The following is a 27,472-nucleotide window of genomic DNA, read 5'->3' on the forward strand; positions in this document are numbered from 1 at the left end:
AGAGTGAGCTACAACTCTAGAAGGAGGTTGAAGATGATGAGACTGGCGTCAGTATGCAACGTATCCACACATCCATCTTGAGAGTCTTTGGTTGAAAACTGAAGATTATTTAGTATTGTTCACAATGGAGAGAAACAATCTGGATTTTTTTTTCTAAAGAAAAGATGTAATTGAAGGCCTCTGAGTTGAACAGTTCTCTGGATCTCTTCTAAAATCCTTGTTTTTTTGTAGTTTTGTATTTTTCAAAGATGAGCTTAATTTCATGACAGTGTTTTAAAATCCTTTTGAATTTTTCAAATTTACAAGAATCCATAAGAAATTGCACAATCATTTTTAATGCTGGAAAACATTTTATTCTCTGTTTCTGGCAAACAGTTCCTTGGAGATTTAGTGAGTTTTTCCTTGTCCCATCACGGGCGGATGTTACCCAAGGCAGTGGCTGTACCAAAGTTACTTTATCCAATTTAGTATGGAGTGATTGGTGTGCTGCTCCTATGGCTAGAAGGGAACGCTGCTTGCTTGGAAGTGACCGCCTTCTCTCTATCAGTCATTTTCACCTGTATCTTGCCTCCCCTAAAGGCCAATGAGTTTACCAGTTTAGCAAGAGTCCAGACAGCACACCTGTATCAGTGTCTGCTTTGTGCCATGTGTAGCATCCTCCATTTGGCCATCATAATCATTTCTGCGTAATTCTCTTCTTTCTGAAAAGTTGCCTTCCGATTCTTGGGTGAAATTAATGTTACACAGTTTTAGGGCCTGCTCCCAGTGAAGTCAATTAGAGTTTTGGCATTGATTTCAGTGGGAGTAGAATCACATAATTTTGTTGTCGCATACAGAATTTGCCATTCCAAAAGAGACTTAGAATTGATGGGCTGTCCTTCCCAATTGCGGCTTCTGGAGGCAGCTCTGCTAGAAGCTACTGGAAACAGCGTTCCCTTTATATAGGGAGCTGAGGCTTACTGTTTCTGCACATTAACTCTGTGCCCTTCTTAAAGTATATTATGGAGCTTTTTCTCTTTGGACTGGATGGGCCTTAACAAACTCCCCCTGCCCCCCCCCCCACATCTCTTTCTTTAAATTGGTATTTTGGTGCTACTTTCCCTCCACTCCCTTTGTGGCTGAGTGTCCAGCAGACCTCAGGTAGTTATTTGGAGAGCAGGGTAAGAATGTATGTTTCCTGTCCATCAGTAAATCCTATACAATGACAAGAAAATTGCTGTGCACACCGTATACAGAGCCCATGCATTATCCACCTGAAATGGCAGCTAAGGTTGTTTTTAGAAAGACCTGGCCTGCAGTTAGATGGGGGAGAGTTTTTTTCTGAAGGTGTTTCTCCTTTGTGGTCCTGTGTGTCCAAACCCAACATGGTCATTTCCCTTGTACCCTCTAGTATCCCAGCATCTCTTGAATCTTGCTAATTATGGTACCATGAGAAGCTATGAGAGAGAGAAATAGTGGGTCTTTGGAAGCATTTTCCGAGGAAAGTACAGCATTCATCACTTCAAAAGTTTCTAACAGATCAGCCTCCTTGAACTGCAGTGCAAGTAGTTTGCTCTTCTTTTGTGTCTCTTCTGCACTATTGTTTGCTTATTATCAGAAAACGTGTTCTACTGCGAATTAGGGAACGGATATACAAGTGAAATTCTTGTGAAAATCAATTCTGTTTTCTTTTATATAAATGACAGTGATCGCACATAACCGATATGATCATCTTGTGTGGGAATTGTGAATCCCCTGGTGGCTGATAAGGCCTATTTTTGAACTGCATGTTCTGTTACAGTGAGGACAGATGTTTCCAGATATGGCAGGAGGCTGTTGACCTTGACTGACAACCAGCACCTCTTTCCTCCTTTACCTCTTGTCCTCTTCAGCTTGTGGGCATGTAGCTCAAAATGCAAATCTAATTAATTAAATAATATATATTTTTATGTAAATATATCACTGTTTAATCATGACTAATAGTGAAGATACACTTTGGCTGTATCTAGACTAGCCCCCACCTTCAAAGGGGGCATGGTAATTAGTGTGTTGGGAGATTAATAATCAAGTGCTGCAGTGCATATGCAGCACTTCGAAGTTTGCCATGGGGGAGATTTAGCCTAATGAGGTGCCGGCTTGCGTGTAGGAGTAAAGGGACTTTGAAGTAGCGGGGGCGTTTTGAAGTGCCCACATCTGACCTGCAGCCACATGCGAGCCAGCACTTTGAAGTTTCACACTTCGAAGTTGCCGTGGGGGAGATTTAGCCTAATGAAGTGCTGCATATGCACCATGGCCCTTCGTTAGTAATCTCCCAATACCTAATTACCATGCGCCCTTCGAAGTTGGGGGCTAGTCTAGACACAGCCTTCATGTGTTACTGCAGGAACTAGCTGTAAATTTGTATCTCACTGTTAAGCTGTAAAGGTGTGTGTTAGCTGAGAACAGAGGCACTCGAAAAACTTAAACCAATAATCAAAACCCAGAATCTAGTCACTTTATGAATTAAGTGATGAGAATAAGCTTAGCACAGTACAAGACCTGGAATATAGCTGCCCCAGTAAGCTTACCGTCTAAAGAAGGTAGAATACGTAAGAGACATTAGGAGGCCCAGACAGGGGAATGACTGGGATTTTTAATACTTATTTTAATAATTAGAAGTCTTCATTATGTTACATGAGTGCTTGTCTGATGGATGTGGTAAGTTTGATTAATTTATGTTTTTCTTTATGAAGAACCATGTTGGTTATAAACTTTATTAAACAGAAAATATTATAAAGGTGAATGAATTCTGTCTGACTCATGTGATGTAGTAGACAGAATCCTGACTTTGATCTCTGTATGGTATCCATTTATGTCAGTGGAAGATGCAGGTGCAGATGGAGGGCATTATACTGAGAGAACTTTACAAAGTGCTTTCCCCGTGTTGCTATCACTATAATTCAGCTTCCTAGTATAGAGAGGCTGCCAATGGCATTTCAAAACCTGGTCTGTGACCTGCTTTGACTGGATACATGGCAAACTGCTTAAAATGCTGGGGGCAGCTATTTTCAATCCTGGTCTTTTTTCTCTGTTTCTCCTGCGGTGACTGTATTTGCTTATACAAAAAGATAGGTAAACTCCCTGTTCTCCTCTGCTTATGATACCATTGCTAGGAAGACTAATTTAAAAATTAGGAAACAAAAGCAGTTATGAAAAAAAAAAGCTGCTGAATTGTTTTAAAATGGGCCCCAAACCCTCCTAGTTGGATGTTGCTTTCTTAAGAAGCAATTGTAGAAACAATGAAGAGAAGTTGTTTGGAGCCTGGTAGAAAAAGAGCCTTTACGTGAGGTCAGCAGCTTAATTGGCTAGCAGTAAATAATTAAATTTTACTTTGTCCAGACCAGCCTTTTGGTGTGTTCTGTGCTGTTAAGCGGTAGAATTTTTGTGAGCCTGGTCTGACTGTCTGCCATAAATAATACTGATTTACCTCTCAGTGCCTGTGTCCTAAGGAGCTGCTTCTGGAGGACTAGAGGATTACATTTTGCAAAGCTGCCTGTGAGTTATAGACACCCTGTTTCCAGATCTCACTTTGAATCCTTTAGTTGTCTCAGGAAGGTGTGCCCTATTATAGAAATATATTGGGTTTGGAGAAAAGTTTCCTTCAGATGACTGCACTCACAAATACAGCCAATGGTTTTTCCTTATAAATGGAAGAAAATTTGAACTGAAAGAAGTTCACTTTGTTCTTTCTGTCTATATTTTGCCTTGGACCTGTGCACTGGAGCAAAAGTATTAGTCTATCTAAGGAGGAAAGAATCTTTCCAGAAAATATTTGGAAACTCATTAAATATCAAATCAATTATTTCTATAAAACAGCGATACTCAGACCTCTGTGGTTCAGGAGCCAAATGAGCTGATAAACGTTATCCAAAAGAGCCACAGTAGTGTGAATTGATAGTTCCATTTCCTGTAGTACTAGATCGGGGTGGGGAACCCCTGACCCACTGTCCAGATCCAGACCGCAGGTTTCCCATCTCCCTACTAGACAATCATATTTCAGCAACACGACAGGGGAAATATTTAGTTACATTCTCACAGTAAAATGACTGACCAAGTATTATTACTTTATTAATTGCATTTGCCTAATAACATTGTGAAGCATCCTGATTGGTTAAAACATAGACTGATTAATAATTAAATTGTACTCTGTTTTACTATCACTTGGTGCAAAGACTTGAAGGAGGAACATAAAAGAGCCAATGGTGGCAGGTGAGCTTCAGTCTGAGTATCACTGTGCTAAAATCTACCTGGATCAGCTGCTCATGTGCTCTGTTATTTCTTTTAGAATGGAAACTGGAGAACTGGAAAAGGCTGGATCTCAATCAGGTATTAAACGTATCCAACTCAAAAGTTACTTGATTTCCTCTTTGAATTATTTTAAATCTCCCACACAAACTTACAAAGGAATTTATGAAAGAATGAGTTGTTACAGTAACATATTTTCCCAGAGTTTGCCACTTAAATATTAAATGACATAGGCCACTATCCTCAGAAACAACATGTATCAGGGGAAAATTCCACCTGCAGATACTCAAAACTGTCATCTGCATCAGCTAATGCATCCATTATGTGTAAGCTTCTGTTTCTGTGGATGCATTAGTAATCAGTCTTTAGTGTCAGGATTGCATACTCTTTTCCGAAGAATCCAAGACCTGTGTGATGATACAAGGAGAACTTGAAAATCATCAGCAATAATTTATACCATACCAGTTGAGTGCCTTGTCTCATGCCCCTTAAAAAGTCTGTCTATGGTATCCCTCTCTTCCACGCATATAGAATTTGCATGATGTCTGGCTTCAAAAAGGGGTTCTGTCTGCAGATCTTAGGAAGTGCACGGCAGTGCTCCACAATCACTGTGCAACTTGCAGGCTTGGCTGGAGCTGAGCCTTTTAGTGCATTCCCGGCCCACCTTCCAAAGATGCTCAGGGTCAGAAGCAAAAGGTTATGTGGTAATTGCCTTAGCCCATGATCTTTTGCTCTATACAAAGGACTTGGACATTCCTGAATCTGCAGTGTAACCTTCAGGAACAGCAAATCGCAATGCTTTTCCTGCATGTAATTTTCAAATGCTGCTATCACTGGATTCCTGACACGCATTTCTCCGTGAAGTTTCTTTCCATGCTAAATTTTATTATTCTGTCCTCAGTTGTTTTGATGCAGGTTGCACCTCTCAAAGCTGGAATTCTGTCATCTGGCAACATCCGTCATCCAGCAGAGCCATGGATCAGAGAGCTGCAGCTGAGAAGCTGCTCCAGGAAGGGCGGGTGGGAGCTCTGTGTGGCCCTGTGCAGGGGAGGCCAGGGGCTTGTCCCTGGTGCTGGCTCCACAGCAGAGCCTTCTGACTCCTCCCTGTCCCAGCTCCCCACCCAGGGCTAGAGCCAACTGGTTGGCTCCCTGTGCTGGAAGACCACCCAGAGCCAGTGTTGTCAGAGCGGTGGGGGCTTGTGCTGCCTTCCTGCCCAAGACTGGAGCTGGCTCCTCGTCCATGGCTTGTAGCAGTTCCCTGACTGTGGCCGAGCCATGGCTGGGCTGTGTTGAGGCCAGCGACATCAGCCCAGCAGGGGCCAGCTACAGGTAAAGGGAATTGCTAGGGCTGGAGGTGAGGGGACGAGGTAGGGGACTTCCCCTCATTCAGCAAATTCCCTCATTCGGGACGGATCAGGTCCTGAGGGTGCCAAACAAGGGAGGTGCAACCTGTAGTAAGGCTGTTAAATTACATAGCAAAAAATTTGTTGAAATAGGAAAAAACACAGTGAAGAGTTACTTTTATTTGTTTATTTTGCTTTCAAGAGCTGCAACAGTTTTGCTTTACCTAAAACAAATCATTTTCAAGGATGGGGCAAAGAATGAGACATATTTATTTATTATTATAAGTATTTTGATTCCATTCAGAATCAAAATAATTATTTTCAATCACATAACCTTTTGTCATACCTAAAATAACATTTTAAAATGTATTTGCAAGCCAAGTGCATTCATTAACAAAGTCTTTTGGCTTTGGTATGGTAGACTATCAAATAATAGTTTAACAAAACAAAACAGCACTCGTGTAGCACTTGGTTCATACTCAAATTTGGCACATTAATACTTGGTATGAACAGGGACAGCAATTATCTCATGTATTATAAGGACTGTTTCCCTTCCTTTGATGTTTGTAATTGTCTCAGGCAAAACAATTAACATCCCCCTCCTTCAGTTCCATGGATTTGATTTGTCAGTTTTTATTGCAGTTTGTTTTGGACGTCTGTATTATATAATCAAGTCTGGACTGGAAATGCTGTAGGTCTGAAGAAGTGGGTCTGTCCCACAAAAGCTCATCACCTAATAAATCATTTTGTTCGTCTTTAAAGTGCTACAGGACTGCTGGTTTGTTTTGTTAGAATACAAACTACAAATAGGGCTACCTCTCTGTTACTGAATAATAGTTTAGACAGTCTTAAGATTGAAGGAGTGTACAAAAAATGGGTTTTTTTCCAGGTGTATTCCCACCCTATGAACAAAATACATCCATACACCAACCATGGTGATGGCTGTAGATACAGTTGCTTCAGTATTTCCATTAAAAGGGTGAATTTTAGTTATTAATAATGGTCTTGAATAATCTTTGATGGGAATCTCAGCCATCCATTTGCTGGAATGCTTTACTTCTGTGGTAGAGTCTAACAGACAAGAAGCTATTCACATTTCAAAATACAGCAATATCCTTAAAATTGATTTAAATTTCTGAATGCTTAAATGTTTTGAAGGATGCTCAAACTGAGAACATTTCTGTTTGCACAGGCTGATATAGCGCCGCTGATGGCCTCCCTTATTGGTGTTCCTTTCCCCCTTAATTCTGTGGTAAGAAATTTGAAAAAAAACCCACAAGGTTTACTTTTATAAAGGCTGCGTGTTCTAAGGGGGTGGGGAAAGATAATTTTGTAAACTTTTGCTGGAGTCAATGGGGGCTAGTCAGGGATGTAAAGTTAAGCATAAGTATTTTCAGCGTTAGGGCCTAAGTAGATAGAATTAAGTATTAAATGGCTACCTTTTTACTTAAGACATGCAGATAGTCTGTTAATATCCTGTAAAGATACAGTAAGATATGGGTTATTTTTCTTTTTATTCATTGTAAGAGCTGAAACTGTTCTTAAAAAGTTCCCAAAATTTAATGTATGGATAATTTTAATCTGATTATTTATTGAGTTTACTGAGCTACTTTGAGGTGATATTTTATTTCATTAAGTTAGTCAATGGTTTGATTCCTTCTTTGTGCTAGATATATCCTTTTTAACTTCACAATGTATTTATTTGTCTCCATTATTTCTGTCTATCAATGGCTGTCTCATATAATGAAACACAATTTAGTTAACCCTAATTAGCAGCTGAAGCTTTCATTTGCTTTTATATTACCTATCTCGTGTATATGCAGTGAAAAACAGAATTTGAGAGGAGAAATAAAAGCATGTATTTAAAAAATGGTAACAAAATTTTCTGGAGACTTTGGACAATTTCTGTCTTCTAGTCCTGTCTCTTTGCATTCCATTTCCATGTGTGTTAAGCTGAGACTTCCTCTGGTATTGGGAGAGTTATTTGCTAGTGTAAAGTAAGCTTGATCAGTTCCTATGCCACTCTTCCTCTCCACCCAAGAAGTAAATCTCACTGGAACACTTCTGAAGACTATTGCCATCTGATCTTGCGGGTTAGAATGCTGGGGATTCTTTTACATATGCTGGAGCTGAGGCTGGAGAGTCACAAAGTTTAGAATCAGAGCTTTTCAAAAGGACAAATTGGCCGCATCAGCATACTGGAATAACTATTTCATTCTAGCTGTGTTAGTATAACCCCTTATTCTCCCAGCTGAACTCTCTGCTTGGGAACGAAAATGACTTGATTCTACAAAAATAACTCCACTTCGGAAGTTATGCTTGTGAATTTACCTGTGCAGACAAGCCTTTAGGGAGCAGTAACAGTTCCCTTGCAGCCTGCCTCTGTTGGAAACAGATATATTTTAAAATATAGCAGGGATGATACACAGATTTATTTAAAGAGAAGGCAAAGGAGAGACTATTAATGGGCTCACAAGTTGTAATATTCAAAAAATACTTCAAATTAATGTATTGGAGGGTAACTGAGGCCTTGTCTCCACTTCACAGTGGATCAATGTGGCAGCAATTGATCCAGTGGCCATTAATTTATCATGTCTACTGTACATGTAATAACTCAATCTCTGAGCTCACTCCCATCTATGCCAGTACACTTGCAAGATGAGAGGAATAGCTGATGTTGATGGGAAATCAGCCCCTACCAACCTTACCACATGCAAAATGCTGTGGTAATTATGTCAACTTCAGCTGTATGGCTATTTGCGTGGCTGAAATAGCTCAACAATACAGGTAAGTGTAGACAGAGGCTGACTTACTTGATGTTGCACTTAAAATATGTGGCCCAGTAATAATAGACCTGTGGGGTTCAATGCTGAAATGAAGGAAGTTGGTGAAAGTTTTCTTTGACTTAAATGGAAGCAGGACTGTCACCTAGACCAGCTGTAAGCAAACTTTTTGTGCTGAGCCCCACTTTTCATTCTTGCACTTAGCAAGGCCTCCCCAACCTCTCTAATGTCATCCAAACCAGCAAAAATTTTGGTGATGTTCATATGAAAAAAAGCCACCCTTTTGGCGTGTGTAAGAAAAATAAGTATGTAGAATATAAAAACTTGATTAATCCGCATATAAATGTGAATACACATACATAGAAAAAGTAACATATTTCAACATTTTATTGAGGTGGATGAGCCTGAGTCCCAGGAGCCAAATGTGCTGCCCCAGCTTACAAAATTTCATGCCCCTCGCTCCCGAGGGGGTCCACCCTCCACTTTGCTCATGCCTCCTGTATCTCTTCTGCTGCCCAGTTCTCTGCCTGAAGATAATTTTTTGTATGTTCTTTCGTTTACAGTTTTTTTCTGTGAGGTTTCAAAAATGTAGATCTTATACTAATTGCACAGATTAGGTCTAATACAGTGGAATAATTATAGGAAGAGTGGTGTAGTTTATAACAGTAGATATATGAGTCGTAACTAGCTTTACATTTGTCTGGTTTTGGATTATTTGAACAAATATGAATGTTGTTAATTTATGTTTAATGTTTGCAGGGAGTTCTGCCTTTGGACTATCTGAACAATAGTGTGCGTTTCAAAGCTGAGAGCATGTTTACAAATGCTGTTCAAATTCTTGAGCAGTTTAAGGTAAATAAGTTAATATTTAAGTAAATATTTCATGCCTCTCTATTTAAAAGTGGTGCAACATTTACATCTAAGATATTTTGATGATTACATATAGGAAGTCACAGTAAAAGGAAACCACATTTACAGCAGTTCTGTGTGGGATTGGAAATTTCTTGTTTAAATTTAAGGAAAACATTCACTTTTTGAATAATTACTCCGTTTTATTTCTTTGGACATAAATGAAATTCATCAATGATTGTTTCAGCTATTGCACATACCTCTGTGCTGCAAAGCATTGTCCCAGCTTCTGTTTAGAAATATCCATCCAACCAGTGCCTGTGTGTTATGTTCATTATAGAGAATTTAATTTCTAAGAGTCCAGCTGGGCCTTGGGGTTGGAAACACAGCTAAAACTGAAGTTAAATGAGAACAATGCTTGCTTATGTGAGGATAGAAATTAGCCCTAAAATTAATTGTGATATCTGAAAAAAACGTTGTTACTAATCAAGAGTAAAGAATCTGTTTTCTATGGAACTGGAGTTAGAACATGCCAAGCTCAAAGTCCAAGGCCATTCAGCAACTTAACGAGAAGGTAACAAGTATCTATCTGCTTATGAAGCATAACGACCAAGTTTCCCAACTAGTTCCCCTCTTCCTTTCCTTTCTTTTCATCAGGCACATTTGCCTCTTTTGTTAATAGGGTGTTCTCCTATCCTTCTTCAAATGTTGTTCCTGTTTCTTTGCTTTTGTTAACTCTTTTCCTGTCTTTTTCCAGTGTTAAATTTCCTGTTTGCTAGCTTATTTTTGAAGTTTTGGGGGGGCATTGGTTGTGTGCGTTTGAAGGAAATGTAAGCTAACTCAAAAATTAATGAGAAGTAGCTCAGCAGCTTAAAGAGATGCTAGGTGGGTCTGTAAGTTTCCGATGATGGATAGACCTGAACACTGCTTGCAATTCTTGGGAAAGATTTCATTTGAATGGACATGATATATGTAGGAGATGGTTGCTTGAAGCTGTCCGATCTTGGAAGCAGTATGCTAGAAATTTCTTTGCTTCTTGTATGCATCCATTAGGTCCCACATCAAACTAGTGTAGAAAGCCTGAAAGTTGTTTTCAAGGGCCTTCATGAAGAGGGACTATGATCGCATCAGAGCCTCCCATTTTTGTGTACATCCAATAGTAACAGAGAGAAAGCCGTGTTAGTCTTTATACTATCAAAAAAACAGTCAAGTAGCAGTTCAAAGACTAATAAAAAATTTTTTTAGGTGGTGAGCGTTCGTGGGACAGACCCACTTCTTCAGACCAGTGTACATCCAGTTGGAGAAGTTCAGTAGCATCATTTCACATCTTATAGTGGTGCATTAGTTCCTATCTGTTGGTGTCCACTCTGGTGTTTTGCAGTGATTAAATCGTTCATTTAAATTCCTTGATTGTGTTTAGCTTTGATTCTGTACTCAAAGTGGAACCACCCAATAAATATCAAGGTCTGGGTTAAAGTGATTATTTTTCCACACCTTGTAAATTGTGGAAGTCCTGCTGTGGAATTTCTGGTACGTGAGTCCCATTTGTCTTTCTAAGAGCATGATTGAATCTTTAGGGTGCATTGTTGTTTACAAATGAGTAGAAAATTGAACTCCCTGTCCGTTGAGGGGAAAAAAATGGCCTTTGTTTCTTTTTTTCACAACATTAAGACCCTTTTATAGTTCAACCTGAACACTTTCCTAGCATTCATTTCTAGTTAGATCTTTTCTGTTCATTGCTTCCTTATTTTGGTTGCAGGTTAAGATGACTCAGAAGAAGGAATCTACGTTATCATTTTTATTTACACCTTTTCAGTAAGTGCATTTTAATTTTTATATATTTAACTGAATTAAAAATATTTTTCATTTTCATAAGTGCTTCAATGGCATAGAAAAGGGGTGGACAATTTTTTTGGCCAGAGGGCCACATTGGGTAGAGACATTGTGTAACAATAGGGAAGGTTGAGGGAGGCTGTGCCTGCTCAAATAGCCAGGCATGGCTTGCCACCCATCTCCTATCCAGCCCTCCCCCCATTTGCCACCCTTGACTGCCCTCCAGGTCTCCCATCACCTATTCAACCCTCCCATGCCCCAATCCTTGACTGCCCTTCTATTCCCTGTCCAGCTCCCTTGATCCTTGCAGACCACCCTATCCAATTGCCCTGACCCTTGACCACCCCCCACCCCAGTCACTCTGCTCCCCAAGCCATGTCTGAGCCCCAGAACTCTTATCCCCAATCCAATTTCTCCTGCTCCTTGACATGGGGGCTGGTGACACTGCAGCCACGCCAGCTGGCTGGAGCTCCAGTCGTGCTGCCCACCCAGAACATTGAGGCTTTTATGGCACAATGACCACACTGCCCAGGTGCTGGGGGAGCTGAGACTGCAGGAGTGGGAGGGGCAGAAGGGCAGGGGGCTGTCTGCCCTTGCTCACAGTGCTTTACAGGCATTGGGCTGGCTCCTCCCAGAAAGGCTGTTCTGACCCCACTTCCCAGTGGGAGCTCAAGGGCTGAACAGATGTGTCTGACGAATCAGATGTGGCCTGTGGGCTGTAGTTTGCTACTCTCTGGTAAAGCAGAAGAGACAAGCATTAACCCACAGAAATGCAGTCTCTCTTTCAAGTCTTCTGTGAGGATGGTATCCCAGATTTTGCCCTCCGATATGAATGAGGGCTGTGCATGATTATATAAGCATGGAGATTTTCCTTGGAATTTATATTGTGGAAGTATTTAATCACATAACTTTTAATCATACTTAAAATCAAATTTTAAAATATATTTTCAGCCAAGTGAATCTGTTAATGATTTTGGCACGGTAGACATGTTTGCTAATGTTTTTTGACATTGGCATGGTAGACTATTAAATAATAGTTTAGACATTCTTAGGATTGAAGGAGTGTACAAAAATGTTTTTTCCAGGTGTGTTCCCACCCTATGAACAAAATATATTCATACATCAACTATAGTGATATCTGTGGATACAGTTGCTTGAGTAGTTCCATTACGAAGGGGTGAATTTTAGTTACTAATTATGGTCTTGGATAACTTTTGGTGGGAATCTGAGCCAGGGAGTTGTTCTTCCTTGCCCTTTAGAAAGTTTATTCGGAAATGATTGAGCCATTTTTAAGCATGGAATGAACAGGGGAAAACAATGAAGATTTCCTCCTCAGATTAAATATTAGTGGCTTTTTTAAAAACAACTGTTTAGCCTCAGCCAAAGGTATTAGAAACTTAAAATCTGGCAGGAAGTTAGTCTGTAGGTCATCAGTTAAAAGGTCTATCTGTTGCATGAAAACTAGATTTGACTTGGCAGAGTTTTAAGAGCTTTTAAAACATACTTATTCGTGTGTGGAATATTACTGAAATTATTAAAAACCAACGGTGTCGTCTTATTAATAATTTCCCAACATTCCATTGACAACGTACTAGTGTGCAGACATAAACTGTGTGGGAATTTAACTTGATTAGAAGATGTCTGAGAATTCCACTGAAGTGGAGTGGAGTTTTAGTGTTTTATAGATAAAAGATTGTGGGACATGATTTGCTGCTTCTCTTACGACAGCTGGTAATATGTATGTCAGACTGAATGAAGAGAGAATTTTCCCATTGTGTGGATGTGTTAGACTTCAGGCTATATACACAGAAGGGAACCCTGCAGTGCACTTGTGCCCCAGTTTCTCAAAACCCTGAAGAATTTATGTTCTGTAGGACCTCCATTTCTAAAGCAACGTAGAGTCCTCTGAATGTTTTTTTGGTGTTCAGTGAGCGCTGTTCACCCAATGCACTCACCTGGAATCTCTTCCTCTCACATAGATTGTTCATGCTTCTCACAAAAATCTTTAATGAAGTCAAAACTAAAAAGTAGTCAAGTAGCACTTTAAAGACTAACAAAATAATATAGTAGGTGATGAGCTTTCGTGGATCAGACCCACTTCTTCAGACCATAGCCATACCAGAGCAGACTCAGTATTAAAGGCACAGAGAACCTAAAATAGTGATCAAGGTGGACAAATCAGAAAAACAATTATCAATGTGAGCAAATCAGAGAGTAAAGGGGCAGAATGGGGGATGGGGGGCAGTCAAGAGTTAGATTAAGCCAAGTATGCAAATGAGCCCCTATAGTGATCCAGAAAATTCCCATCCTGGTTGAAACCATGTGCTAATGTGTCGAATTTGAATATAAAAGACAGTTCAGCACCCCCCCCCCCTTCTGCCCCTCCATTCTCTGATTTGCTCACCTTGATTATATTTTTTCTGGTTTGTCCACCTTGATAACTATTTTTGGTTCTTTGTGCCTTAAATATTGAGTCTGGTCTGGCTATGGTCTGAAGAAGTGGGTCTGTCCCACGAAAGCTTACCTAATAAACTATTTTGCTAGTCTTTAAAGTGCTACTTGACTGCTTTTTGTTTTGATAGTGTATAGACCAGCACGGCTTCCTCTCTCTTAAGTTCAGTTGTTGGAGTGCTCCAAAAATGTTTTGTCATTTGGAGCAGTAGCCTTTCCTTCAGGAAATGAGACTGACTTGACTGGGGCTATAAAATCGCGAGAGCTTGAAAGATCTCTCTTTGTGATGTAGGTTAAATTTGCTACAGAAGATGACAGACTTTATGAATTGAGATTATTTGGTGTGGTATTTTATATTGTATCCCTTCTTCAAAGGAATTCAGGATCTTTAAGCTTTGAGCCCTCAGTCAAAGCAGTCTCAGAAGCAGATGAGTAAGTTTTAATCAAAATGCTGATTAGAAATGATAGTGTTGTTATCAAAGAAATTGTGAATCCACATGGAACAAAAATGCCATATGGGAAGGAGGGCCATTCAGATTTTTACATATGTCTGAATCTACCTTGAGGACATTTTCCATTTTTTTTCATATTTTTTTAGAAGGGACATCTCTCTTTGGTTAATGTGGAATATACCTTTAAGAAATTATAGTGATATCATGGTAGGCTAGTGTTTTGCATCTGTTTTGGTTTTTGCGTGTTAGATCAGTGGAAGTGGAAGTGCCAGGGATATTTATAATATAACAAATGTGTGTGCTTGTGGGTGGTGGGGGGAAATGTTCTTCTTGTTTTTCCTTTATGGTTTATTCTTGGTAAGGATAGTGGTGGCAGTATGGAGAACAGGGAGCACCAGATCTCCCTGGGACCTACAGTAGATTCCGACGCCACCTGGGGGATTCCCCAGCATTCCCAGACCAGCTAGGAGAGAGATCATCCCTACACTAGGTCCTGGGTGGGCCTCAGGGCATGTGCCCATTGGGACATGCCCAGTAGAGTTCCAGAGGAAGACTCCCAGAGGGCATCCTTTACCAGGTGTCTCAAAAACCACAGCTGGCTTCTCTCAGTCTGGAGGAGTACTGGCTTTACTCTACATCTCTCCCGAATAGCCAAGACTCTCACAAGGTCACATAGCATAAGCCCAGAAGTCAGTGAGGTTTCTCCACAGGGTGGCTGGGAAACATGTTATTTAAACTTACTATGAGCCTATAGTAATTTTACAGTCTGTTGCCTAAGTAGCAAACAGAAAAAACTTGAGTTTTTGAGATTCTCTTTAATAGTATCTGGTTCAGTTGATTCAGTAATAAGTCTAACAATAGCTTACTTTCTTGTATGTATGTATGTGTGTATTAAAGATTAACAAACAAAATCCCCAAAATGTACAAATATAGTTTGTAAATACAGTAAACTCTTTCATATCTGGCAGCCTCTGGACCATGATTTTGCTGGATTGTCAAATATTCTGGTTAATAGAGAGGTATACTTAGCAGTGCATAATACTAAAGAAAAACAAGATGAGATATTAAGAAACAAATATGTGTTCAGAGTACTTTATCAACAATATTAGTATTGCACACTGTAAACTTACACCGTGTTTGTTGTATGTATTTGTATTTGCTTTCACTATACCAGTGTTTCCCAAAGAATCCTTTTAAACTCAAAAGAATTTTGCAGAACCCCCTAACAACCCTCTCAGCACCAATCTCCTGCCACCCCCACCTCCCCAGGCTTGATCTCGCTCATCCCCAAACCCACCTCAGTACCTCACCCAACATGGAGAACGAACCTACCTGTGCTCTTCCAACTTTAGTCCCGAGGGCCTGATGCGTAATGATACAGGATGACGCAAGACCCGTGTGACTCCCATTCTGCTGGTGACAGAGCAGGGAGCTGCAGAAGATTCAGCAGTGGCAGTGTCCAGAGCCACACATGACTCCTTAAGACACATGTGGCTCCAAAGCCCCGAGTTGTCAACCCCTGATTGCGGAACCCCAATTGGGAAACACTGCACTATACTGATGGAAAACAACTAAAATTTACTTACGGTTAAAATGCTGGTTATTGAGAGTTCTGGATGATAGAATGCCGGATATGAAAGTGTTCAGTGTAGTGTGTTTACATCCGGCATGGTGAAAGAATTTGGACTGGCACATAATAGTTTATGATATGAATATTTTAATCTTTCATCTTTACTATATTAGAGATAAATATTCTTGTTTTGCTGCGGTGCTGAAAATGAGTGCACTTACCTACCGTGCGATGATCTTTCCAATTTTATTCTGGGGAAAGAGAGCAAAAAACCTGTCTGGAATCACTACCCAACTCTCATAGTAGCCCTGAAGTTCTAATTGTCTTCTACTTGAAAATTTACAATTAGTCAGTTTGCTTGATAGTAGAGTATAATTCTGTAGCGTGCTCATTACTTCAGTTCTGATCTAGCAAAACACCATATGAATAGCCCCATCGACTTTGTGGCATAAAGATAAACATGTGCTAAAGTGCATGATTGGGTTAGAGGGCCTCTCCTTAGCATCTCACATTATTGAGTCTCTGGAAGACAGTAATGCTATTGTCTCGCAGTGTGCATATTGTCAGTAACTGAGCACACGCTACTTGCTGTTTCATCATTACTCAAGTTGGATAGTGACTTCACAAAACAGAATTTTACTGCTCTATTACTATTCTATACTAGGAGAAGAAATCTGTAGAGTTGAAAAACATCACATAATATATTACATGTATATGTTTCCTCCTATTTTTGGAAATAGTGGAAAATGAAGGCCACAAGAACAAATTAACTTTAACAGGCAAAGTTCCCTAAAGACCCTGCCATTTGAGAGAGTCCTGACTCCATGGGTATGAGTGAGTGTTGTGAGCTGGCACATAGGATTGTAGCACCACTCAGGTTTAGATTTCCCATTTGTCTAATCATTCAGTCCCAAAGACCCTTCCCCTTCCCCTTGTCCTGTCCCTTCGCAGGGCCCGTAACCTCTCATCACTCAATGCCCCCCTCCCTCTGTCGTTTACTTTCACCAGACTGTGCATGGAGTTAGGGTGCAGGAGGTGGTACAAGGTGCAGGCTCTGGAAGGAAGTTTGGGTGAGGGAGAGGATGAGTGGTCAGGTTGTGGGATGCTGCAGGCCATGGGCTAGAGCAGGAGGGTTAGTCATGCAAGGGGGTGCAAGTGGTCAGTCCTTCGGTAGCTCCCAAGAGCAACCAGCACATCCCTCTGGCGGCAACTCCTGGGAAAGGGCTGGGGGTCTCCACTGTGCACCATTGCTCATGGCACTGTCCCCCTCCTCCTGCAGGTCCCATTGGGTGAATTGGAACTGGAGTTAGGGTGCTGCACAGTGATTCCTTGGTCTCTCCACCCCAGGCCACAGGGATGGTGCCTGAGTCTTCCAGGAGTCGCGTGGAGCGAGGGTGAACTGTCTTTGCTTTTGCAAACTGTTAGTGCACAAAATCTCCCAAGTTGTCTGCAGTAGCCTCTGACAGATGGGCTGTGAGACTCTGTGAAGGTGGGAGAGTTAATAACATAGTCCAAGTCACGTTACTCAGAAAATCGACCTGGGCCCAGCCCTGAAGGACAGAATGTTCCACTATGCTCAGGAGAGACTGTCAGAAGACAGAGGAGAGAACCCAAGCTGGTGGTGTGTTCTGCATTCAGATTTCACCAAGCCAGTATCAAATGTGAACTTCTGGGCCATTATAACAGCCTTACCATAGAGTCACAGGCAGTCCCCTTAGACTCCCCAGCCTAAATGACTTTTGTCATAATGGTCACTTAAATGAAAATTCACATTCGTCAGGTTACTCTGAGTCACAAGAGCACTTATTGGCTACATCTACACGTGAAGCCTACATCGAAGTAGCTTATTTCGATGTAGCGACATCGAAATAGGCTATTTTGATGAATAACATCTACACGTCCTCCAGGGCTGGCAACGTCGACGTTCAACATCGACGTTGCGCAGCACCACATCGAAATAGGCGCTGTGAGGGAATGTCTACACGCCAAAGTAGCACACATCGAAATAAGGGTGCCAGGCACAGCTGCAGACAGGGTCACAGGGCGGACTCAACAGCAAACCGCTCCCTTAAAGGGCCCCTCCCAGACACAGTTGCACTAAACAACACAAGATTCACAGAGCCGACAACTGGTTGCAGACCCTGTGCATGCAGCATGGATCCCCAGCTGCCGCAGCAGCAGCCAAAAGCCCTGGGCTAAGGGCTGCTGCACACGGTGACCATAGAGCCCCGCAGGGGCTGGCGAGAGCGTCTCTCAACCCCTCAGCTGATGGCCACCATGGCGGACCCCCCTATTTCGATGTTGCGGGACGCGGATCGTCTACACGTGCCCTACTTCGATGTGCAACTTCGAAGTAGGGCGCTATTCCCATCCCCTCATGGGGTTAGTGGCTTCGACATCTCGCTGCCTAACGGCGATGTTAACATAGAAATAGCGCCCAACACGTGTAGCCGTGACGGGCGCTATTTCGAAGTTAGTGCCGCTACTTCGAAGTAGTGTGCACGTGTAGACACGGCTATTGAGAGGTTAAAGCACATAAAGTATATGTACAGATGAATAACAAATTGCAATTCCAAATGATGGCAGTGATATAATAAATAGCCCATTTCCCAAAGTCTTTTAAGGATATCCAGATTTTTGTGGGGGATGTATTTCTGTTTTGTGCCTGGTACAAATCCCTTTAAGAGTCCAGAAATGAAGGATCATTCCTAGAATCTATATTTATAGCTTCATTTAACAGAAAGCAAATTGTCACTGTCTCTGCCAACATGGGCTTTTCCTTTAATTATGATGAGAGAAGAAGGCATTTTTCAGTTTTTAAACTTCCAATCACCACACAGAGTGGCCACTTGCTTTGGAGTTAGCATATTTCTGTTTAAGTCCTTCATTAGCATTGTACAAGGCTTCTCCTGATGGGTTATTTACTTAGAGATATACACAATGTAAATGGTTGAAGCTGAGTTATGAAAGGATACAGACAAATAAAAAACAGTGCAAGTGCCTTCTCATTAATTTTACAAAGTCAAATACATTCTTCCGTCTTCAGTAATCTGTTTGATCTACACTAAATACACAAGTGAATTGGCCTGAATACATGCCACAACCTTGTGGCAGGGAGCTGGCTCGGGCACAGAGCCCTCCCAGTAACCCTGCAGCTGTGGGTTCCCTTGCCAAGGTTGCTGGGAGAGCAGCACCACCAGGGAGCCTGGCAACCCCATGGGAAACCCATGCAAGGAGTGGGACCCCCCCCCCCAGGTAGCCTGAGGGCTTGACCTTCCCTCATCTGGCAAATCCCCTTGTTTGGGACCACTCAGATCCTGAGAGTGGCAGACGAGGGAGGTACAACCTGTATGTTGTATTTCATTGTAAGTGGAAATGGTGCAAATGACTGAAAATTCATTAAAAATGCATAGTATTTCGCCCTGAAAGTAAGGAATTAATTAATGGAAGATTTATACACAGATTGTGCTAATCTATGATTATATTTGCCTGGTGTTGCAAATAAGCAGTGTTGTTTCTGCGTGTGCATTCTCTCCAGGCACAACTGTCCTTCTCATTAACGTAAGAATAATTTCTGTCCTCCACTAGTCAGTGATGGGTGAATTTGTAAAAGGAGTTAATTGCACTTTTTTTCCTGATATGCCATAAATCTCAAAATAGCAATACAGAAGAAGAATGCACACTGTTTGAGTAATGTTCCTTCACCTAATTTCCAGGGCTTTTGTGGGACGCTATTAAGTAACATTTGTAAACTGCTTTGAGACTGTTTGAAAGATATTGTAGAAATCCAAACATCTAATATTATTCCTATTTTAGAAGTGTACACATTTTAAAGTGTATTTTAAGCATGTTAAAACTCCATTTAGGAAGTTCTTCAATAAGACCCTTTTAAAACGATTAAAGATCACTTTTAAAAGATATAATTGGACACATGCTTATCTTAGACTCATATCACAAGGAACATGGATTTTCAATCTTTTTAAGTCATTCCATATAACTGGAGATTCTGGAACCAATCTAAATTAGTAATGTCTACATAAGAAATTCTGTATTTCCAGGTGTGTTAGTCAAAATCTTTTGAAACTTTTGACAGAAAATTTAGTTTTTGACAAAATGAAAATTTTAAAGGAAACATCTGAAAATTTTGGCTTCTCACCAAAATCTTCTTTCCTTTGTTTAATTGTTGTCAACACTTTTATGGTAAAGTAATTGTATTTTCCAACCAGCTCTACTTTCCAGATACTTTGTTACCAAGTGCTGTGAGAAATGTATACGTCAAGTGCTGATTACGTGCTTCCAAAGTTAGAGCCTTTGATGTGTTTGGTATAGTTGAAAATAATAATATGAGAGTGCTTAGAACTTTAAGACACTTGACTCAATGTTGGCACAGAGTAACTCAGTTAAATGTACTTCTGTTTACATTAACTTTTGGCTATAGTGAGGGATTACATTCAAATGAAGCAAAAGTCTTCTGGTTTCTACAAGTTCTCTGATAGTGAGGAAGATTTTGGCTAACATGATGTTCAGAGGATAAGAAGGAAGACTCTGGCCTTTTGCATGTGGATCCCATTTCCAGTTGTTTTGTTTGATTCAGCAGCCTTATGTATAATGATGTGGAGGACATATGTGACCATTCTGTACTGCCATCATAACTTGGTTGGTGTTTGCATGAGCAGATTGAGATGAGTTAGGACTCTGAGGCTATGGCTGCACCACAGAGTTATGTTGAAATAACTTGGCTAGTGTCTGTACTACACACATGCTATTATGAAATAAAATCAAAATAATGTGTGTGTTATTTTGAAATTGTTAACCCTCAGTGCAGCAGGAATAATGCCTATTTTGAAATTGCTACTTCGAAATAGGTGCTATTAAGACATGGAATAGCGCTATTTCAAAATAAGCCATAACGGGCTCCAGTGGCACTGTTTCGAAATAACACTGTGTCTGGAAATGTGCTGTCTGCTATTTTGAAATACATTTTGTGCGTAACTATTCTGGAATGGATTATTTTGAAATAACTCTGCTGTGTAGAAGTAGCCCAATAGCCTTAGCTGTTTATAAGGAAGAATCTGATTCCAAGTGATGCAATAGTGTTCACATCTGAAAGCCTGGCAGATACCTTTGCAGAGGATCAAATATGAACAAAATCATACCTTAAGTCTAGATATACGATTGTTAAGTGTGTGAAATTCAGGACGTACTTATTTGCCAATTATAAACCTACTGCAGATTGAACAGGACCACGAGCTGCTTCCACAAGAATAAATCAAAATCATTGTGCAAAGTCATTGTGTGGCTCATACCAGTGGAAAATTCTGTTTTCTCAAACTTGTAGAACGTCAACTGAAGAAAAAATCTATTTGGTTAGGTAGGGTATTTTTTCTTTACCCTTCCTGTTTCAGGGAAAAAAAATCTTCAAAAGCTATTTGTTTAGAAAAACAGAAGGCTTTTAAAGTCTGACCTTTCGACTTTTGCACATAAGAAAGGAAGTTAGCAAGATGCCATACTAAAAATAAAAGGAATAGTGTGAGCAGACAAATAGTGAAATAAATCTCGGGATTTACTAGAGGTAAAAATAGATGCCCAGGCAGACAGTCTATCTCATCACAGTGTGGTTGTTGTTGTGTCTGTCAGTCTATCTTGTTAGCAGTCTGACCACATGGTTGCCCTTAGGCAACCGCAGAAGAGCAAAGGCGACACCATTGCCCCAGGGGAGTACAAAGGAACCAGATGCCACTATTGCAAAAATGCTCACAGAGGGAAGTAATAGTACAAGGTGCAGCAGGAAGACTGATCAAGAGAATGAAGTGACTAGACAGAAGATCAAGTATCTCACCAAAATCTTCTTAATAAATGTAACGTTATTATTCTGACACATGTGAGAGGTTAAAAATTAATTACCAAAAGCATGGAACTGTTTGCTCACCATATTTTCAGGAAGAATTCTGCTTACAAGGCTTTCTGATTGCCTCACAATCAGGTAAATGGAGGAGATATGTAGGAAGTGAATACAAAGAACAGAGGTTTAGCAGTTAAATTTTAATTCTCCCTCACTTTTCAGTAATTGTGTTTCTTGTTTAAAGCCTAAAATAAAATTATTTTAGTAAATAGGGTTCGGATATTTTGTACTACTTAATAGTAAGCCTGTATCTTGTCACATATGAGGTATTTTCACAGCTGATATGATGATCTTGAGATAACTGAATTTAGTGACAGCTGAAACCTAGTTATACCAAAGACAGCTTTTTTTTTTAGTTTTTAAACAATAGATCAGTCATCTGCTGCACCTGTAGTGCAGAGCATCTAGAACTCAGTCCACAACTATAGTTCAATGAGAATTGTGTCCATACCTTGCCATGCGCAACACTGAAAATCCAGCCTTTGTTTTCCAGTATTAGTTATGCAAATTTTTACCCAGAAAAGGTTAGCTCATGTAAGGCAAGCCTTCCTGCATAATTGTGCATTATTTGCTATGGTTACAGGAAAGAAAATATAGGTTTTATAAAGTAGAATGCATCTTTGAAGTAATGAAGTAATCTGGGAACTTCAAAGAAATGCCATATTCACAGACACATTTATTCTGTCTTTACTGTTTGCCTGACAGTTCAAGATGCAAAACTGCCTTATCTCCATTTTGTCTGATGTTCTTTCAAAGCTGGTGTAGTGAGGTGTGCTTGAAAAATTGACAGCTGGTGCAAAGAAAAGGGAGTGGCTGGTTTCTATGCTTTAACCTAAGATTGTGGTTTGGGAGGTACTAGAGCCCATGGTTCCTCTTTTGAAGCATCCTAGTATTAACAGATTGGATCCTGTGGTGGTTCTTAGTTCAGAAAATACCATTGCATATTATGTTTTCTATAATGCTCTGTGACAGTTATTTTGGAGAATTCTGGGGTTTCAGAAGGAAATTGGAGGGAAAAGAGGCTACTGTAGTAGAGAGAAGTGTTACTAATGCAGGGTCTGTTCCCCTTCTGTTTGCTTCTTACTTTATAGTGCAATAAAAATGTACAGTGCAACCTCAGTTATCTGAAGGATTATGTGGGATTCAAATGGTACTGTGACCATCATGGGGGATTAGTGTATCGGGGCATCGGCTCATGTCCTCTTCTCTGTGCTCTAGCTGGAGAGGTGGACGCTTCCCTTTTGTCAGATAGCTTGAGCAAGAAAGCCGGTATTTTGTTTGTATGGCCTCTTCTTCACCTTGTTAGAAAGCTAAGACCCAGATTTCAGTGCTGGCAGACCTTGAGCAAGCTGGGCAACAAGCTCGCCTTTGTGTTGTCTTTATGTCGGCTATTCTTCACTGTTTTCCAGGTTTTGAGAACTTCTGTGTATCTATCCGTGGTGACATTCATACTGCCCTGAAGACAAAAACGATTGTACTGTATTGAGAAAATCAGTTCTTTTTTTGTGCGGGTACTGAGTACTGGCAACTTGGCGGCCCCAGCCATGGGTTCGGGGCTGGGGAGCCAGCTGAGTGCTGGCTCTTCTTTTTGTACAAAAAACGCACTGGATAAAAATTACTCTTGAAAGTAAAAGCCGATTACCTCACGGGTTGAAAACAATGAGTAAGTGGGTTATAATGTGCAATTAGTCACAGCTAAAATGCCCATCAATATCTGTTTTATTTAATACACTGTTTATAAAGTTCACAGTTAAGTAGTGTTTTAAAACATAACAATTAGTCCAAGACTTTAACTGGGGGATCAAAAACAAATCAGGCTTTCTGGTTTTTTCCAGTTTCAATAGCACTCGAAGCAGCTTTTTAATTTTTGCAGAAAAGCTCACTGGAAAGTGCTTTTGTCCAGCTCCGAGAAATGTGGCACAATTGGATTTACAGTAAAATAGGGGGGAAAGTAAGGCTGAGAATGAGCTAAAGAGGTAATGTTAGATTATGCATCCCCAGTATAACTTTATACAGATGCAGTTTGCTTACTCCTTCATTTTATAGTGAGCAAGGATTGGTTCATTAAATGGTATCGTCATTTTATTTAATGAGCCAACCAGCACATAACCTATGTAATATGAAATTAGATTTTCAAATGCTCTTTCCATCATGCCAAGGATCTTCTTCCACTACCTCATTAAGTTTCTTCCACTCTCAAGGGTCCCACATCCACTTTATCACCATTCAGGCTAAAACCAGCCTGATCCATCTTCAACTGGAGTTTCTCAGTTCGGTTTCTGAATTTGCCAGAGGAGTTGCTGCACGGCATGTTTTTCTTCCTAGTGGCCTCAAGTTGACCATAACCATTGTGATACTAGAACAACAAGAAGTCTTGTGGCACCTCATAGACTAACCGATATTTTGGAGCATAAGCTTTCGTGGGCAAAGACCTGCTTCATCAGATGAAGCGGGGTCTTTGCCCACGAAAGCTTATGCTCCAAAATATCGGTTAGTCTATGAGGTGCCACAAGACTTCTTCTTGTTCTCGAAGCTACAGACTAACACGGCTACCTCTCTGATACTTGTGATACTAGTTTATGTACCAAATATGCAAATATATATGTACCCAATCCATCCTCATTGTCTCTGTCACTATTTTGGCAAAAGGTTGTTTAACATGCCTGCACTTTTTTTTTTTGTCTCAACCATTCAAGGGGCTTACATAAGTCTCCTAAGGCACTTACTACTGAATATATAAATATGCTGCATTGAGGATGCTGATTTATGGGAAATGAAAAGCCAAATGTAATTTTAAGAATCTGAAAGTCCAGGATTATAAGTTTATCCAGCAGACATTTTAGGGAGTTTTATTTGTGTGTTTTCTCTCGTCTTATAGAACAGTATAGAGATGCCTTTGGGATCTTATTTGCTGCTAAAAGTACTTTCCTCCTACTTACATACCATGGCACTACCATCTATGAAATAGAATAGCAGGAGTTTAAAACAGAAATGTTAGATTCCTATTGTTACTCCAGATGTTAATCTCCTTTTTACTTGGCTTCATAGTGTCTGTTTCTATCAACATTACTTGTAAACTGTTAGTAAAACGAAACCCTGAGTTCCAGTGGAGTGGGCGATTTACAACAAGGGTTTAAAAGATTCCACAAGTCTGGGTTGCAATCGATGATTTTTCAGCAAAGTTAATAGGATGCCATTAACACGAGCAAGGGAGGTTCCCACATCTTATGAAGTCAGTGTTTCACATAGTTTCAGCAAGATAGCTTTGCACACATTTAGGCAGTCACAGATAACCTGAAGCCCTGTAATTGCATTTTAAATATCAAAATATTAGCTTTGGAATAAATTAAAATTCGTGTACAGATGTAATTTTGTGAAGTCCAGAATTTTCATAAAAGGATTTTTTTTGTCTGATCATTGCCTCTGTAAGCACCATATAACAAAAAAACAAGTTTGACTGGAAATAAGTGTTGCAATTCTGACTTTGATTTTGAAATATTTTTGTCATTTAGGTTTTGCACAGTTCACTAAATGATCTTATAGTGATATAATGATCTTATAGTCTTATAGTGTAACAATGTTTGAAATTTTCTCCTTTAATAAAGATCCTTCAGTGGAAAATTTGTCAGCCTTGTACATGATATATTCTTTGTATGGTATTTGGCATGCATCACTAAAACAAATGTTGTAGTTACAAAAGATAGACCAGTTTCTAACTACACTGTTAATTATGTCCAGAGTCAGATGCCTTATACAGCTGCAAACCATAGTCAGAAGAAGTGTGGTAGTGTTAACAGTGTAAACGCCGAGACTGGTAGTTCAAGGGGACTGAATGCAGCACCTTTTTTTGAGAGCTGGAAAAAAGGATTCAGTAGCTGTAGGGGCAGCATCAATACTGTGACTCATTAATTATTCGTATTGCTGTAGGACACAGGCATCCTAGACAGGATCCAGAATCCCAATTTCCAAGGTGGTGTACCAACACAACAAAAAAGATAGTCCCTAACCCAAAAGAGGTGTCTGAGTTCCAAATGTAAGACGACCTGAATAAAGACAGGAGTACAGGGAAACAGTGAGACAATATTGGGAAATAAGATGGTGGTCCCAGAAGAGGAGCTTTTATGTTATCAAATATTTTTGTAGGCATCATGGAAAAGATGTGTTTTAAGGAGAGACTTACGGGTAATGCTTTAGATTTGCGATTATTTACAGGGAGCTTCTCCCAAGCATGAGGGGCAGCATGGGAGAAAGCATGAAGGTGTTTCCTTGAAAATGTAACAAGTAGATGATGGAGGCTGGCTTTGTGCACCTATTGGAGAGGGTAGTCAGTATCTTGCTCGTGAATGAGAGATGATAGATGGAATAGATTAGATGTCCTTTCACACTGTTATGTCTTATAAATATTTACGAGTAGGTAAAATATTGCCTTCTTGCCTTCTTTCTCACTCTGTATTACAAATGGCTTGACTTGTTTATCACTTGCTCATTTGGTTTTGTTTGTGCTTGTCCATGTGAATGAACGAATGGGGATATGTATGAGGTAACCGAAGTGAAGATTTTAAACTGCTATGGATTCACTGCACAGGTAGCTCAAACTTTTACCAAGATTTTAGCCCACATCTCTGTACTGTTTGGCAGTGCTATAGGCCCAAGCTAATGGACCTGGCTGGAGGTATAAGTTAGCCTCCCAACTACAGATTAACTAGAGCTGGGACCTGCCCACTTTTCAGTGAGAATGCAAGGAAAATTGCTCAAATGCTGATCTTCCACTGACCTTTGCGCAGTTTCCACTGAAAGACAGGTTCTTTCACAGTTGACTCCATTGACTGGGAAAGAATCCTAGAATATCTCTGCATGGAATAGACAGGTGTATATTGGTGAGTGCAGAGACAGTGAGGACACAGTAACCTGAGTACACCTTTAGCCTTGGGATGCTCACACCTGGGGTAAGCAAAGCCAAGTGCTAATTACTTCAATTAACAATGTGGTGAGTCAAAAGAACAACTACTGTAAAGGAAACCATTCCACTAACCTCTTTCCCTAATCTATGAGGCAATCTTCTCGCTCATTGTTAAATTCAGGGTTCTTTTATTAGCATTGCTTTACTGCTGATTGGAAGGGTTTTATTTTTTAGTCTAATAAAGGAAAATCTTTTGCACAATAATTATGATATAAATAGCAAACAGGTATAATAAAATAAGTTCACTAGCAGTGGTGTTTCCAGGTGTACTTGTAAGATGTCTCCTTTTCTGGGACTCTGTTTCATAGCTTGATTACAACATCCCACGTAACCAAAATTATGTTGCTAGCGATACTTTACTCTGTAGAATGTTGATAGATCACAGTCACTGATTTGCCAGATGGAGGCCCCTTGAGAAACCAGCTGTAGCTTCATTTCAACACAACATTCTATTAATGCTGTCAAGCGCCATTTTCTATGTGACATATGAGTGATATGGTGTGGAAATATTAAATTTGTCAGGGGTACTCATGGCAAGAGTAGCTCACATCTCTTTAGGGACAGTATTACAAGTAATTGCATGGTTAGCCCAATTGTTTTGTTTCATAATGAATTGTTTTTATACAGTCTGAAGCTTCTTATCCGTCTTCTTTGAAGTAGGAATCTATCTCGTGCACATGTGTATTGATGCATGTGTGCGTGTTGGGGTTCTTTTTGTTTGGTTTTTTTTTAACTTTTTCAGGGGAACACAATGTCAGCTCTTTGGCTGTGTCTTCACTACGAGATTAATTCAGTTAGTTCCATGTTACCATGTGACTGTCTTCAATGTAAATACCATTAGCTCGATTTAGGGTGCACTAATCTCAGGATTACAAAATCGCAATTACCTGATGGGTATGGTGTCAAGCTGGAATTCATAAGTTTGACTAAAGTTGAGCGTGGAAGCGCCATGTCTTAAAGTCGAATTTATTAGTCTTCAGAGGTGTCCTGTAGGTAACCCACAATGCCCCTCACTGTTCCGCTCTGGCCGCTGCTCTCCAGTAACAGGAGGACTGTGAATTTCCAA

The 27,472-nt window shown here is 40.2% G+C and overlaps 1 protein-coding gene across 6 annotated transcripts in view; it reads left to right on the forward strand.

Annotated features, from left to right (window-relative positions):
• Positions 1–27,472, forward strand: part of PIGN (phosphatidylinositol glycan anchor biosynthesis class N) — a 209,606-nt gene that overhangs the window by 92,062 nt on the left and 90,072 nt on the right. For all 6 annotated transcript variants that reach the window (XM_074985941.1, XM_074985945.1, XM_074985943.1 and 3 more), the window contains 4 exons: positions 4,304–4,344; positions 6,799–6,858; positions 9,149–9,241; positions 10,998–11,053. In XM_074985941.1, coding sequence (XP_074842042.1) covers positions 4,304–4,344; positions 6,799–6,858; positions 9,149–9,241; positions 10,998–11,053 — 250 coding nt within the window. The remainder of the gene's footprint in view (positions 1–4,303; positions 4,345–6,798; positions 6,859–9,148; positions 9,242–10,997; positions 11,054–27,472) is intronic.

This window comes from Carettochelys insculpta, chromosome 2 (assembly GCF_033958435.1).
Source record: "Carettochelys insculpta isolate YL-2023 chromosome 2, ASM3395843v1, whole genome shotgun sequence".
In the NCBI taxonomy this organism is placed as follows: domain Eukaryota; kingdom Metazoa; phylum Chordata; order Testudines; family Carettochelyidae; genus Carettochelys; species Carettochelys insculpta.